Genomic DNA, 14,107 nt, shown 5'->3' with positions numbered 1-14,107 from the left:
TTCTCTTAGCATTTTGTCTAATGTTAGAAGCAGTGCTTGAGAAATGTGTGCTCAATATTCCAGGTAGCTTCACACAGATTCTGAAGATCCTAAAGCTATATTTCCCAGGTCACTGTTATTGACTCACATCATTTTGGTGATCACAACTTGTCTAGAACCGATAACATGAAAGTTGGTTTTTGTACAATGACTTATTTAAAAGAAGAAAACAGGAGAATTTAGGTCATCCGGCTCTGCAATTAATGCATTATGTCGTGAAGAAATTTGTGTGCACTTTGGGAAAGATCAGCTTAAATATCCACATTTTCATTTTATTATGTATGATAATTTCTTAGTTAGACAATCCAAATAAATTCTTAATAACACACACCCTGCAAGGAGAATGGTTTCACATTTCAGTATGTCAAGAGGATTACTCTAAACCTTTCTCCATAATATTTTTTGAGGAATACATCTACAGTCCTTCTTTTCACAACAAAATAGATGAAAGAAAGCAGTAATGTCTTTATTTAGAGTAGCTTTGAAAGAACAGGGAACTAAAAAAAAAAAAAAAAAAAAAAAACCAAAAAAAAAAAAACAGAAAGGATAAATCAACATTTCTAGTACAGAGGAAAAAAAAAAAGTATTTTAATTTAAAATAACCGTGTAAGAAGTTATCTAGCTCTAATGAGATTTCTTTCCTCCATTTCTTTCACCCTGTGCATGAAAATATGCTTCTCTGGATGGGCTATTTCAGTTCTTTAGAATAGGAATCCTGGACTCTACTGGATACGAGCCCCTTCACATTCCTGAATACCCCAACTGCATCACTGGAGTTAGCTGTGTCCCCAATAAAGCACACTGTTAATCCCAATCAATTTATTTTCTTTGTTGATGCTTAAACAGCAACTGTGCAGAGAGAAAATGATGACAAGAAAATAATTAAGGCAAAATGACACGAACAGCTGAAGAAACTGTGAGGGAGGAGCAGTGTTTTAATTTTCTTTGCATCCATTCTTCTTATCCATTGGGTTTTTATGTAATCCGCATTCCCAGGCATGTAAAATAAAATACAAAAGTACATACGGGAGTTCACTGCCCTCCCTTTGTCAAGCAAAGGTTGTTGACATCAGATGGATATCTGCATCACTTGTTCTCTAACATCCCCTCAAGTCACCAATCTGTTCCAATTCCTTATACTCTTTCCTTGAGGAAGGTTATTCTAGTGTTTAACTGAGTCTCCTTCCAGGTTAAGTCACGAATGCTTAATCAAGATGAGCAACAGATTACGATCTTTCTGCTGCAGTTTCTTATATACTTGAACACAGTTATGACATCTCTCTCCAGGAGTTGTCTTTAGTTCTTTAGTCTTCGAACCTACAGCTAATTGAATCAATCCTGCTCACTACACCACCTTTACACTTCTTGGCTGACATCTTACCTCTATTGCTTCTGTCAGTTATGCTAACCATATTCCTTATTTTCCCAACTGTGAAGTTCGATACCAAAAGCTGTCCTAGTTTTGTCTTTGGTAACTTTCTCCCTGCAGACTGACACTTCTTTTATTCATTCCTCTCACAATGAAATGGTTACAGAACCAGTTATTGTTATTCCTACTGTCCTTTGTTTGTTGTGTCATACCTTTTTTCATTTTATCACTGTCTTACTCATGTTTTTCATTCATGATGGTCCTTGATTATCGGACCTTGCTCCTGCTTTGCATGTATTTCCATCTCTGACATGGTCACTCATGTTACTGTATTTACTGCCCTGTCACTGGATTGCACTAAATGTATTCTGTTTGCACAAAGTGCTTTTTAACTCTTCAGTTCTTTAGATCTTCCTTCCAGCTGATGCCATCTTGAAATTCAGGCTTAGTGAAGTCTATTATTTTTCTTTTCCTCTTTTAAAAGTCGTAAACGCTAAGTTTCATGGCTGTTCTCACCCAATTTTCTTTCTTTTTTAACCTTCTCAATCTGTCCCTATCTACCTTATAGTTAAACAGAGGAGACTCCTACCTTGTTTTACTAGATATAACCCATATCCAAACAGTGTTGTCTGTGCTTGAAAAGAACTTGATAAATGAGCTACTACTACTCTTCAGTGTCATCAGGCCCTGTGATTTGAAGAATGCTCTGGTGGCTGCTCACAAAAAGCTCTCTCTGCATTTCCTTCCAGATTTGATGGTTTTAAGCGAACATATATCACAGGAGGGACCATATCTTTGTCACTGGTAAAGTAATTGAGATTATTCAGTCTGGAGAAGAGGAGGCTCAGGGAATACCTAATCTCTCTCTACTATTCCCTGAAAAAGGAGGCTGTGGTGAGGTGGGGTTTGGTGTCTTCTCTCAGGTAACAGTGACAGGATGAGAGGGAATGGTCTCACGTTGCACCAGGGAAGATTCAGAATGGATATTAGAAAAAAAATATTCTCAGAAAGAGTAGTAATGTATTGGAACAGTCTGCCCAAGGGGTGAGTGAAGTCACTGTTCCCAGATTTTGAGAAATGGAGATGTGGCACTGAGAGACATGGTTTAGTGGGCATGGTGGGGATCAGTTAATAGTTGGACTTAGTGATCTTGCAGGTCTTTTCTTCAGTAATTCTATAACTCTATAACCAGTAATCAGTGGCCCTAATTCCTTCAATGTTCTGCATCTCTGAACACATGAATGAAACTCTGATTTATGAGGCTACAAATCTTCTTTATTTCCTTCTCCTACTTTTCCTGAAACCATTATGTCTTGTTTATATTATCCATTCATTTATGTTTGCCTAATGGTCTGTTCTGAGCAATTATTGATACATACGGATCTTATCACAAAAGCTGTCTATGTTCTCTCATTTAACTTAAGCCGGTAGCATTTCTGTCTCTGTCCTGTTTACAGTGAAGTGCAACTCTATTCATGTGCTAGTTCTGTAAAAGGTATCCTCAGTATGGGAGAACCTCTTGAAGTGGCCTGGCTCTCCCAATAGAGTCCTATGTTATTTGCAAAGGCAAATGTGGAAAAATGAAGGGATGATCCCAAATCTCAAATTACATCTTTCTGTATTGCACATAAAGATGGCTGCTGGTCCTTCTAATTTGCTGTGATGGCAATGATATAAGTTGGGTTCAAAAACAGCAACTGCATTTGCTTCTGTGGCAAAAGCAATGGTTTAACTATTACATGTCTTCAAGGAAAGTTACTGTGTCGTCATTTGAAGAGAAAAGAGAGATCAGAGTCAAATGCTCCATTTCCAACTGCAAGCACATGCTCATTCTGTAAAAGGGCATAAGTGAAAAGCACCGGAGCTCAGTAAATCAGGAGAGGACTGGAAAGCAATGTGCCCAAGCAAGGAAAAAAATAATTAAGTCTTTCTGTGGAAAAGTTGAAAAGAGTTATGCAATTTGAAGATTTATTTCTATGTTTTTAGTAACTTAAAGTTTTAGAATTATGTCTCTGCTATAAATCTTCTTAGAGGAGAAAACTTTTCATAAAGTAAGACCCTAAATTTTATAGCACTCTGTTGGATTAGGTCTTCAAAACTATCCATCTGAAAAATAGTAAAGAAATTAATTACAGGAAAACAGTTTCTTTTTAAGCTTTTTATGAGACAAGTCATAAAGTTCTGGTACTGACAGCACAGCTCTATGTCTGTTAAATTCTAGTCAGTATTACTATAATTTTGTAAACCTTCAGAAAACCGTTCACTTTTTGCATTCATAAAACTTGTTGGATTTTGTGAGGTCGGATAATACTGCTTAAAATATTGCCAAAGGTTAAGATGAATGTTTCAAAGCAAAAGTAAAATCATTCATAAATGTAAAAAACCTGCAGATTTTATCACAAAATAATTCAAAAATGGCAGTAAATCTTTGACCACACAGGGTTCTGAAGGCAGGTGGGGAGTATTTGCCCATAGTGAACTTCCTGAATTCATTTGGCATAATTACCTCTTATGTTCATTCCTAATTGGATCTAAGCTTAAAGGTAAATTTTCCAAATGCTGTATTCAGGCTCAAAATTAGTGTTCAACTTTCTCCTTTCATGAATGCATACTCTTTTTGCTGAAGAAATCAGTATATTTGAAATCTGGAGCATATTTAACAGTCTCTTCATTTTCCTCTCACACTAGATATTATTTTTGCTACTGCTGAAAGTGCTACTTATTGACATTGCAGCTGCACTTGTAAGATGTAGTCAAGGGTCCAGGCTTCATGGTAAAAGTGTCTTGTGCAGAAAGAGTCACTGTGTGAGGTCGTGACTTCTGCAATGTGTAATGACAACTCAGTCCCTGTGTAGAGAACAGGGGATGCGCTGGGGACCAGGTGACTGCAGCAGATTTCCTGCATGCTCTTGAATACAGGAGCAAAGTTTAAACCAGAAAGCAGATGATCAAAATAGAACAACAGAAACATACAGCTAAAGGTCACCTACATCAGTTACTCTATGACTAGCTTAAAATAGTGAGAGTTACTTTGAACAACTCATGAAGTTTTAAAGTAAGATAAATTAAGATGTTTTTATCCTCCAGTTATTTGACCTTTAGGATTTTAAAGGTGCTCTCTACAATCATTAACATCAGTGACTTTCTAGAGGAAAAACAAAGAGTCTGAGAATACTCTGTAATTCTGTAAGACCTGGGGCTTTTGAAAAACTGAAATATCATGCTCATGATAAAGGAGTAGGAATTTGGAACACTCTGATGAGATATGCATATTTTTAGTAGAGTTGAGTGAAACTTAATAAATTCAATACTTCCAGGGAAATCCATTATGAAGCCAGAGAGAGGGGAATTATCTTGAGACGTTTGTGACATTTTGTTTTATTTGTGCCTTCAGTCACTTCTGCTAACTACTTGTGGTCGGTGTGTTGCAAGCTCTGATAGGCTAACCAAACAGGATTAAAATTATGTGTGTCGTGCAAGTCTACAATACTCCAGCCATCATCAACGAAGAAATAGAAGCAACGCATGGCATCTGCTTAGTGCTCTGCCCAACTTCATTAGTCATGTCTGCAGAGAGGATTTATTGCTTCAGATGCAATGCCATGCTATCACAGCAGCTGAGCTATGAACTGGTCTTTCTGCTTGAGCAGTGTCAGCTCATTCAAAATTTGCTTCTAGCTCTTTGTGTCGTGCCCCACTGCACATTAGAGGCATGGTGTGCAACACAGAGCTGCCTTTCACTGCCTGCCAGCACTGTCAGAGATCCTGTCCTCAACGCTGTCCCCTTCCAGGTAGGAGAAGCATCATCCCAGTGTCAGTAAAACACCAAATCCAAGATTTTTCTTCCCAGAGCTCACGTGAACTTTACGTGATGCAGAGCTGTGTCTATATATAGCAGATTTTGGGACATGTGATTTGTAATGTTGTTGGAATTATGTGAAGGATGAATAATATCTCAGTAGAAGGTGCCAGTTGCAAGCAAACACAAGGAAAAGGAAAAACTGAATCTTAGAAATGTTATTCCTTTCAGTATCTAAAGGGACTATAAGAAAGAAAGAGAAAGACTCTTAAGCAGGGCCTGTTATGATAGAACAAAGGGAAATGGTTTTCAACTAAAAGAGGGGAGATTTAAACTGAATAACAGGCAAACATTTTTTACAACAAGGGTGGTGAGGCACTGGCACAGAGTGCCCAGAATGCTGGTGAACGCCTCATCCTTGGAGACACTCAAGGTCAGGCTGGACAGAGCTCTGAGCACCTGATGGAGCTGTAAGAGTCCCTGTTCCTTGCAGGGCAGTTGGACTAGATAGCCTTTAAAAGTCCTTCCCTGAAATGATTCTTTGATTCCACTGCAGGTGCATTACTAAACTGCAGTCCGAGTCACAGGTGTGAGCACGTGCTCTCAGGATACTAATTTTGTTTCTGAGAAAGCCCTTTTCTTACTCCATTGAATAGTCAATGCTGTCTATGTTTACCCCTGCAGTGATGGCTGGGCAGACAGGTACGATGTGACAGACGGGTATCAGCGTGAAGCTGTTGGTGGAATAACAATCAAGCTCCAGTCTCCTGATGTTAAATGGTTTGATGATTACTACTTGGAGCTTCGGCCAGAAACCAATCACCGAAATCCATGGTTTCAGGAATTTTGGCAGCACAGGTTCCAGTGCCGTCTGGAAGGGTTTCCTCAAGAGAATCCTAAATACAACAAGACTTGCACAAGTAAGTGAAGTTATTTCTGTTGCTGCATAAACCAGTGTGACTGAAGGTGTGTTGAACAGCTCTTGTTGAGCTGATACAACCTGGTCTAATGGAATAGCAATTGAAATAAGAGGCTGGAATTGCAACCCTTGGTCTTTCCAGAGTGACAACAGCTACAATTTTAAAAGTACTCAGCTCTCTAAAGAAACAAATTGATAGTACCACAGCACCTAACTACTCTCAATATTTGAAAAACTTGGAGCTCCTCTACTCTTCTAGGCATCTAACTATTTTCAGAAATATTGTCGTCTAGTATTATTCAGTGGTTCTTTTATGAAACAGGGTTAATCATGCTTTCTTATCTCAGAATCAGTCTATTTATTAAAAAATCATCTGAAGTACAGATGATAATGATAAAGATTCTTTTATTATTTCAGATAGAAGTCTATTTGATTTGAAAGATTTCATTTGGATTTCTTTCGGTTGTGAGTCATTTTAGAAAATGCCACAACATTTTGTCATTTTTGCAAAACAGCAGCAACTTTTTTCTTCCAGAAAGATGTGATGCCTATTTAAAGATTTTTGTTTTTCTTCTGCTAATTATTCTTTGTCTTATGAGATTCCTTTCAGTACTAAGACAATGCTCCATCGCATTGTTTTCTTGAGGGGCATAAACATTTTAGTTTTGGTTGAAACATCCTTCATCTTTTATTTGCATGAAATCCATGAACTACAATTGAAGTTTAAGATACTCTTTTCAGGGCTGATACCAATTTGAGGTATTGTGCATTGTTGTTCTACAGCATGGAGAAAATCAGTGCAAGCCTTAAAAGCAGATACTGTATATTCACCAAAGTGCATATGTAACATCAATTTTCTCCATACGTGTTCAGATGCACAAATACTCTCATGCCTTTCCCATACCCTAAGATGATGGCAGTGACTGAAACCAACGTCCGTGAAAAGAAATCTATGTCATAGTCCTTGCTCACTTTCTCATTATTTGAATTTTTGAAATGGTTTCAAACAATTTGAAAAAGAAGGAAGTGAAAGAGGAGACCTAATGGCCAACTGTCCTGATGGTGAGTCGGAGATGTAGCATTAAAGCTCTTCAGACGCAGTAAGGCATTAACCTGAATCTCTTTCGCCAAGTTACACATAAAGGACAGATGTCAGGATTTTCTTCAGATTTCCAACAGATTTGCTCTCACTGGAAAATGGTTTTGGGATTGGATATCTTTGGCAGAGAGAACAAGACCCCTTGATGGGCACCCTGGAATGGTCCCATGCTGGGCATCAATGCAACCACATCTCTAAGCCCCAAGGGACATTCCCTCCTAAAAATGTCAAATTTCCACACACCTGTGAGACCAAGAAATGGCTTTTGGGGATTAAAGTTTTTAGCTTTATACAAGAAAGAAATCACACCTAAGTCCCCTTTAAGGTTTATAAACCTTTTGAATTGTACAAGATTGCAGAGGAAGTTTGCAGATGAGGTGGAAACTGAATCTAGAAATCTCAAAATCTCACTGTATGCCTTTAACATTCAATTGACCTTCTTCTAGCATCTTTTTCTTCTAACCTTCCAACACAGCCCAACACAGACTGTATGTGCTCTGTTGACAGGTACTGCATATTGAGCAGTGAACTTCATTGATTTCTCCAAAATAACGTAGATCTCTTTCCTGAGATGTCAGTACAGTAGATGTGAGCAGATATAAGTTCATAAAAATCTGTTTTCTATCAGTGTTCTCCATCAGCAGTGACATTTCAACTAGATTTTTCAGTGTATCCTCTTTTTTTTTTTTTTTTTAACTTACTTTCTACAAGCATTGGGAAAATCTAATTTCTGGATTATATGAAAGATTGGTCAGTGTGAAACATGGGTGCCTACAGAGTCTTTTATAGGGACTAAAATAAAATTAATCCCTGCAAAAAAAATTATCATAGGATAAAATACAATTCACCATTGGAAAAATAAATAAATAAATAGGGGTCCAGAAAGATATTATTGTAAACATGAAGTCTTTCAGTTGTGGGTATGAGGCAATGTAGTCACAGACCTTAAGTAGCACATTTGGAAAAGCACTCATCACAGAAGGGTTTCCCAAAGAAATCTTAAATGAGCTACAGCTAAACTCAAGGAATTTCAAACACATAAAGAAACGCATAAGAATCACGATCTGCTGAACTGTAAATCAAGGATGGAGAAAAAAACTAATCTTCCAAATATATTGTTCTAATTATTTTTCCTTCAGCTTTATTGTCATATTCATTGGTAGGCCATGATAGCTATAGTAAAAGAACAAAAAATGGTTTAGAATAGCTTTAATTCTTTCTTGTTGCTGCAGGGCAGAAAATGTTAATTCATTTGTGGATTTCACCAGATTAAGGACACTGTTCCACAGCAATGTGCCTTCTCATTAAAATTGTACAGGATTTTCACAGAGAAAACCCTTAGTCATCACATTACTCAGCTTTATAGTTGTGGTTGTGGTCTAGGTACATCAAAATTCTGAAAAGGAAATTCAGTGATTGTGGTGGTTTAACAATTGATGTATGTCTAAGATCTATCACTCTGCTCTCTCACTTTTCCTCCTCAGAAGGACAAGGTGAGAAAATGTGATAAAAAATGTAGAAAACTCATGTGGCTTGAGACAAGGACAGGGAGATTGCTCATCAGTTACCATCCTGGATGGCATGGGATTATGGGCAATGGGGGCTGCTCTCAGTCCATAATATGTCATCTCTGAGGCTCCTCCATGGTCACCCTTCTCCACATGGCTCCCTCCCACAGGACACCATCATTCCACAACTGATCCCACATGCAGCTCTCTCAGCACTTCTCCATCATGGCTCCATCCCATGAAACCTACCCTTCAGGCTCTGCTCCAGCACAGTCCCACGGGTGGCAGTTCTTCCAGCCTTCCTGACCCACCATGGGTCACCTCTCCAGGTGCTGCAGCTCTGGCCCAGGGCTGCTCCTGTGGAGGTATCCACATGAGGGCTGTGCCTCCTCCAGGCTTCCTCTGCTGCTGCACAGTGGGCTCTTCCATGGCTGTGCGTGGAGATTTGCTCCATTTGGGGCCCATGGCTGCAGGGAGACATCTTGCTCCTCTGTGGGCCTCTCTGTGCCTGGAGCACCTCCTACCCTCTTCCTGCACTGCTTCTGGGGGCTGCAGAGTGCCTAACTTTAACCACATTGAGTCTGGAATTCCCTCACTTCAGGATTCATAAGTGTAATGACAACATTTGCCCTCCGTGGTCACTAGTATTTTGTAGACTATCCTGAGAACTCCTGAGTGACAATGTGTATGTATGTTGCTTCAGATTTATCCTGATAAGAAAACAGAACTGCACCCTTCATTTTACTTAGGTAAATACATTCTCTTCTCCAACAGTTGCATACAAAATCCAGACATACAGACAAAACAAAACAAAAACAAGGTAAAGGGATTTCCCAAGATCCCAATTACAGATACTGAGCTTATTGAAAAATGCTTACTACTACTTGAGATAATGATAAAATTAAAAACATAGGGCTGATTGGTGTTGATAGATGAGGCCATTATCAAATGAAGTCTGTTGTGACAGGAGAAGGGGAAAAGATTTCCAAATGAAAGAGGGGAGCTTTAAATTGGATACAAGAAAGTATATTACAATAGAGTTAGTGGAGCACTAGAAGAGCTTTCTCAGAGATCTGTTGGCTGCCTGTCCCTGTAGGCATTCAAAGTCAGGCTGCATTGGACTCTGAGCCTCTAACGCCCCGAATCTAGCTGTAGATATCCCTGCTCGTTGCAGGGGTGTTGGACTAGATGATCTTTAAACATCTCTTCCAGCTCAGATGATTCTATGACTATGAGTCCATGAGTGTTAAAAGCAAAAATCATTACCTTGGTGGGAAAAAAAAAAAATAATTATTCTCCGTCTACTGGCTCTAATAACATGAGAAATAAGCAAGTGTTAACAATATAAGCAACTTAGTTAAACAGTAAGAAAATAAGTACAGGTATGAAATGAATAGACAAGATTGTGAAATTACCCAAATTTAAAAAAAAATAAATAAGTAAATAAATAAATAATGAGAAATCAAAACCATTTGTTATTCACTCATTTTTCTCAAGTTCTAAAAGATCTCCATCCCTTCACATACACTTAGTTCACACTGAGGAGAAAATTTTAGAGTCAAGCATGCTTTTCATTTGCAGATTTGAATCCAAACGGCTGTCACTGCTGTTGCTAAGTACATTGATTTTCTGCCTAGTTAGAGTACTACAGAAAGTGAGAAGTTTGCAGGTTTATCTGAGTTGAGTTTCCATGTAATCATTTCCATGCCACAGGAGAGATGCAACAAGCCACCTCCAGACCACAAGAGTCAGAGTGAAGAGTGTAAAATGCATCTTGAACAGGAGACGTGTAATGGCCTCTGAACACCAGGCATTTTACAAGAATTGAATTTGGCTTCCCCTCTGACATCAGTCAGATTTTTTTTTTTATTATCTCATACCACAATTCAGTGAAGGTCGTGAATAAGTGTGCAACTTGAACCAGATGAGTAACACTACTTGATCATTTTCAGGTCAAAGAAGGTTAATCCAGTGCCTTGCTATCAATTGCCCTTGCACCTTTAAAGATTAGGTGTGTATATGTTTGCTTGCTCACAGGCAAGTCTGTTCATCAGAAATCAAATTCTTTTTGCTTCTGGTCCTTTTTGTCCTGGCACATTAGGACAAAAAGAAAACCCAGTTCAAAGGAAGTATGTTGTGAAATTCTAATGGAAAAAGCCAAGTCTTCAAAGTCAGCTGGAGCAAAAATAGATTTATTTCATCTGTTTGTTAAATTAATCCTTTTGCCTTTGCTCCTAAATCCTATTTTTTCCATGATACATAAAATCCAGAGGCATAGATGGAACAGATTTTTTTTAAGTACCACTTAAATATAGATCAAAACCACAGTATACAGCCTAAGTATCTCTGAAGATCAATGAAGAGAAAAGAAATAGAGGCTAATGCTGATGAAGCATTGTAACATCAAATTTGACTCACAGAAGGTAAGCCTTCAGAAAGTACTGATAGCTTTGTTTAAAGGCACAATAGAAATGAGAATCTTAAGGAAGGTCGTGGATCCTTTTTGCAGGTTTTTATTTACAGCAGAATCCTGACATTAAATACTGTGGTTTGAAGCGGCAAGGGAGAAAACTCAAAGGGAAGTGATGAAAGATGAATTAAACATAGTCAGAGATCAACCTCAGATAGGACACAGAGAGCACTAAAAGTGAGGAAAGCTGCTTGTGCCCAGCATGCTAAAGAAGTCAAGGAGTCAGTGTAGGGTTATAAGGAAGAAGAACATACTCAACGTGATGAACAGGGAAAATGAAACTTGTATTAACATCATGAATGGGTCTCAGCAGGCAGTGTTTCCTGTCCTGGTTTAATCATGTGGCTTCTCTGAGATAAAAACACTTTGTTCAGGTGTGCAAAAATTGACAGCAATTAAGAACAGGGTTAAGAGTGAAAGAGCTTATTTGCAGAAAGGGAGATCTGGGATAAATGTGAGAAAACTGTTGTAGCTAAATGTACAGAAAGGCACATAAAGCATAAACACAGAAATTATCAACCTCTTTGCTGAAAATTCATCCAGCTACAGATATTATTAATGATGTCAAAACAACCCATAGAGAAAATCCTGGGGTTTCAGTTCAACAGGAATTTTGTTTAACAAATGGCCTTTTGATGCACCCTGACAGAGTTTAGGAATCACACCTAACTGCACAGTCTTTGCACTGCAACATGCTAATTAATAATCTACTAGTTAAATTCAAGCTCAAGTGCCAAAATTGGTTTAGTCAAAGCTGAGAAGATAAAAAGGCAATCCCTTGTCAGAGTGGACAGCTTATTTTCCATATTTCAAGGAATATGTCCCATTTGAACCCCATATTTCCCAAACGTGTGACAGTCCCACACTTTTATCTTTAGATTGCAAATAAAAACAAATCAAAATAAATGACTTCAAAATGTATTTATATTTTTTAAAAAGTAATTCAAAAGACATTTTAATTCTCCTGAGTACATCGTGTCTGTCTCTCAGTTTAATATATGATGTGTTGTGTTTGAGCACTGTGTAGCTGAGGGATGGTCCAGACTCATTTTTACAGCCCACATCTAAGATCTAGAACTCTAACATCTCTTACTTTTGCCATAATATTGGTTCGGGTCCAAAAAGTTCCAAAGGCAGATCAGCTGCAAGGTCCAGCTCTGAGTTTTCCAGAAGCCTGGTACAAGCTGAGCTAAGAGCCTTATGTAGATATGTCACTCCTTTTCTGGCTCACAGAGCAGTGTGGCACTAATGACTGTTACCTGGTCTGTTATGACTATTTGAAACACTTTTCCTATATGCACTGAACCTGATTTTAAAATCTCTGTTACACAAATTCTGGAATAACTTCAGTATTTCCTCTGCTATTACTGAGTTTCTCAGTAACTCTTCCAAAACCTGAATACAAACCTGTATCTGTTTTTCTTTTACCCCATGTTCCCCATTTTCCTTCTTCCATACTTAGGATCCCTTGATGATACACTGTTCTACTGTGGTTGCATCACTTTCATTACCATTCTCACTGATTTTCTGAACCTTGAAAGCTACATAGAAAATAGTAATACAATTTTATGGGTAATGAATGTAAATAATAATTAATTATATCCAGATTTTATATCTTTCTAATTAGATGGGTGAATTGGAGTAGTTGTCATCATCTTTTTATCTCAGGAATTCAACTTCTTACATGTATAGAAAATATTTAGGGCATTAAGATGGGCCAGAAGAGGTTCAGGTTAAATATTAGTAAAAAATTCTTCTCAAAAAGACTGGTCTTGTGGTAGAATGGGCTGCCCAGGGAGGTGATGGAGTCGCCCTGGAGGTGTTCAGTATGGAGATGTGGCACTGAGGGATGTGGTTAGTTGGGCATAGTAGGGATGGGCTGATGGTTGGACTAGGTGATCTTAGAGATCTTCTGCAATCTTAATTATTCTATGATTTTGTGATTTAAAGCAAGCATGTGGGCGAGTGCAGAAAGTTTTGCTTTTGCTTCAGTAGTTGTTGTGTTTGATTGTAATTTATAATCAAAGAAATTGAATTCTGTAGAAGGTGGAAGAATAATATTGTTACTAAGAAAGCAGTGTGAGGAAACGGAAATCTATTTATTTACTTACCCCGAGGCTAATAATCACTATTACTTTTTTCACTGATTTTTCTGAACTTAGTAATAAAAGCCAAACTTTCATAGGCTCCAAAGAATTCAGGTCAGCCTCCAGTCAGAGCTGTGAGAGCCCTCAATATGCCTTGTTCTTATAGAATTAAACAGGAGTAGACAACAAAGTTGACCAAGGACTGCATTTTGGACAGTGGATTTGGTCCTTCAGCCCTGCCTGAATCTAAAATTTTGTTGATAATGCTCACATTAACAATAATGGCACCAGCACTGGCTTTCAGTTGCAAAATAAGGAAAATTTGAACTGGTCAAAAACAGTTGGTGAGTGGACTGCACTGAGAGATATTTACTTGACAAATCTGAAAAATGCCATAGCAGTATATTGACTCAGTGACCCATAATTTGAAAGAAAGGCATTGAAATGAACCTTTTTTTTTTTTTTTTTTTTTTTTAAATTGCTTTCTCATCTCAATAGCACTGAGGTGTTTTGTTTCAAGTTTACAATTTGTTTTTACATTGTTCATGTGTTGAGGTGTGTTTTTTGCCTCAACATCAAAATGACATTTCCTCTGTAGCCAAATATCCTATTTTTTCCGTTCCCTAATTTTGTTGATTATTTTACTTTATTATTTTATTTTTACTCTATATATTTATTTTAATTTCATTTAGTTTCAGTATTTAAGTGCGTCCCCTCCCCTTCCCTACCCTCCTCTCCTCTCCCCTGTCCTACTTCTCCTTCTCCTTCTATTCTCCTTCTCCTTCTCCTTCTCCTTCTCCTTCTCCTTCTCCTTCTC

General features: G+C 38.0%; 1 protein-coding gene across 3 annotated transcripts in view; it reads left to right on the top strand.

Moving 5' to 3' along the window:
• GRM5 (glutamate metabotropic receptor 5) overlaps window positions 1–14,107 on the top strand; it is a 228,018-nt gene that overhangs the window by 164,087 nt on the left and 49,824 nt on the right. For all 3 annotated transcript variants that reach the window (XM_042809697.1, XM_042809617.1, XM_042809532.1), the window contains exon 3: window positions 5,892–6,127. In XM_042809697.1, coding sequence (XP_042665631.1) covers window positions 5,892–6,127 — 236 coding nt within the window. The remainder of the gene's footprint in view (window positions 1–5,891; window positions 6,128–14,107) is intronic.

The sequence above is a fragment of the Centrocercus urophasianus genome, unplaced genomic scaffold, assembly GCF_019232065.1.
Source record: "Centrocercus urophasianus isolate 14NV4802_14NV808 unplaced genomic scaffold, USGS_Curo_1.0 seq_1, whole genome shotgun sequence".
Classification (NCBI taxonomy): domain Eukaryota; kingdom Metazoa; phylum Chordata; class Aves; order Galliformes; family Phasianidae; genus Centrocercus; species Centrocercus urophasianus.
The sequence above is the reverse complement of the archived record's forward strand: the minus strand, read 5'-3'. Positions and strand labels throughout refer to the sequence as shown.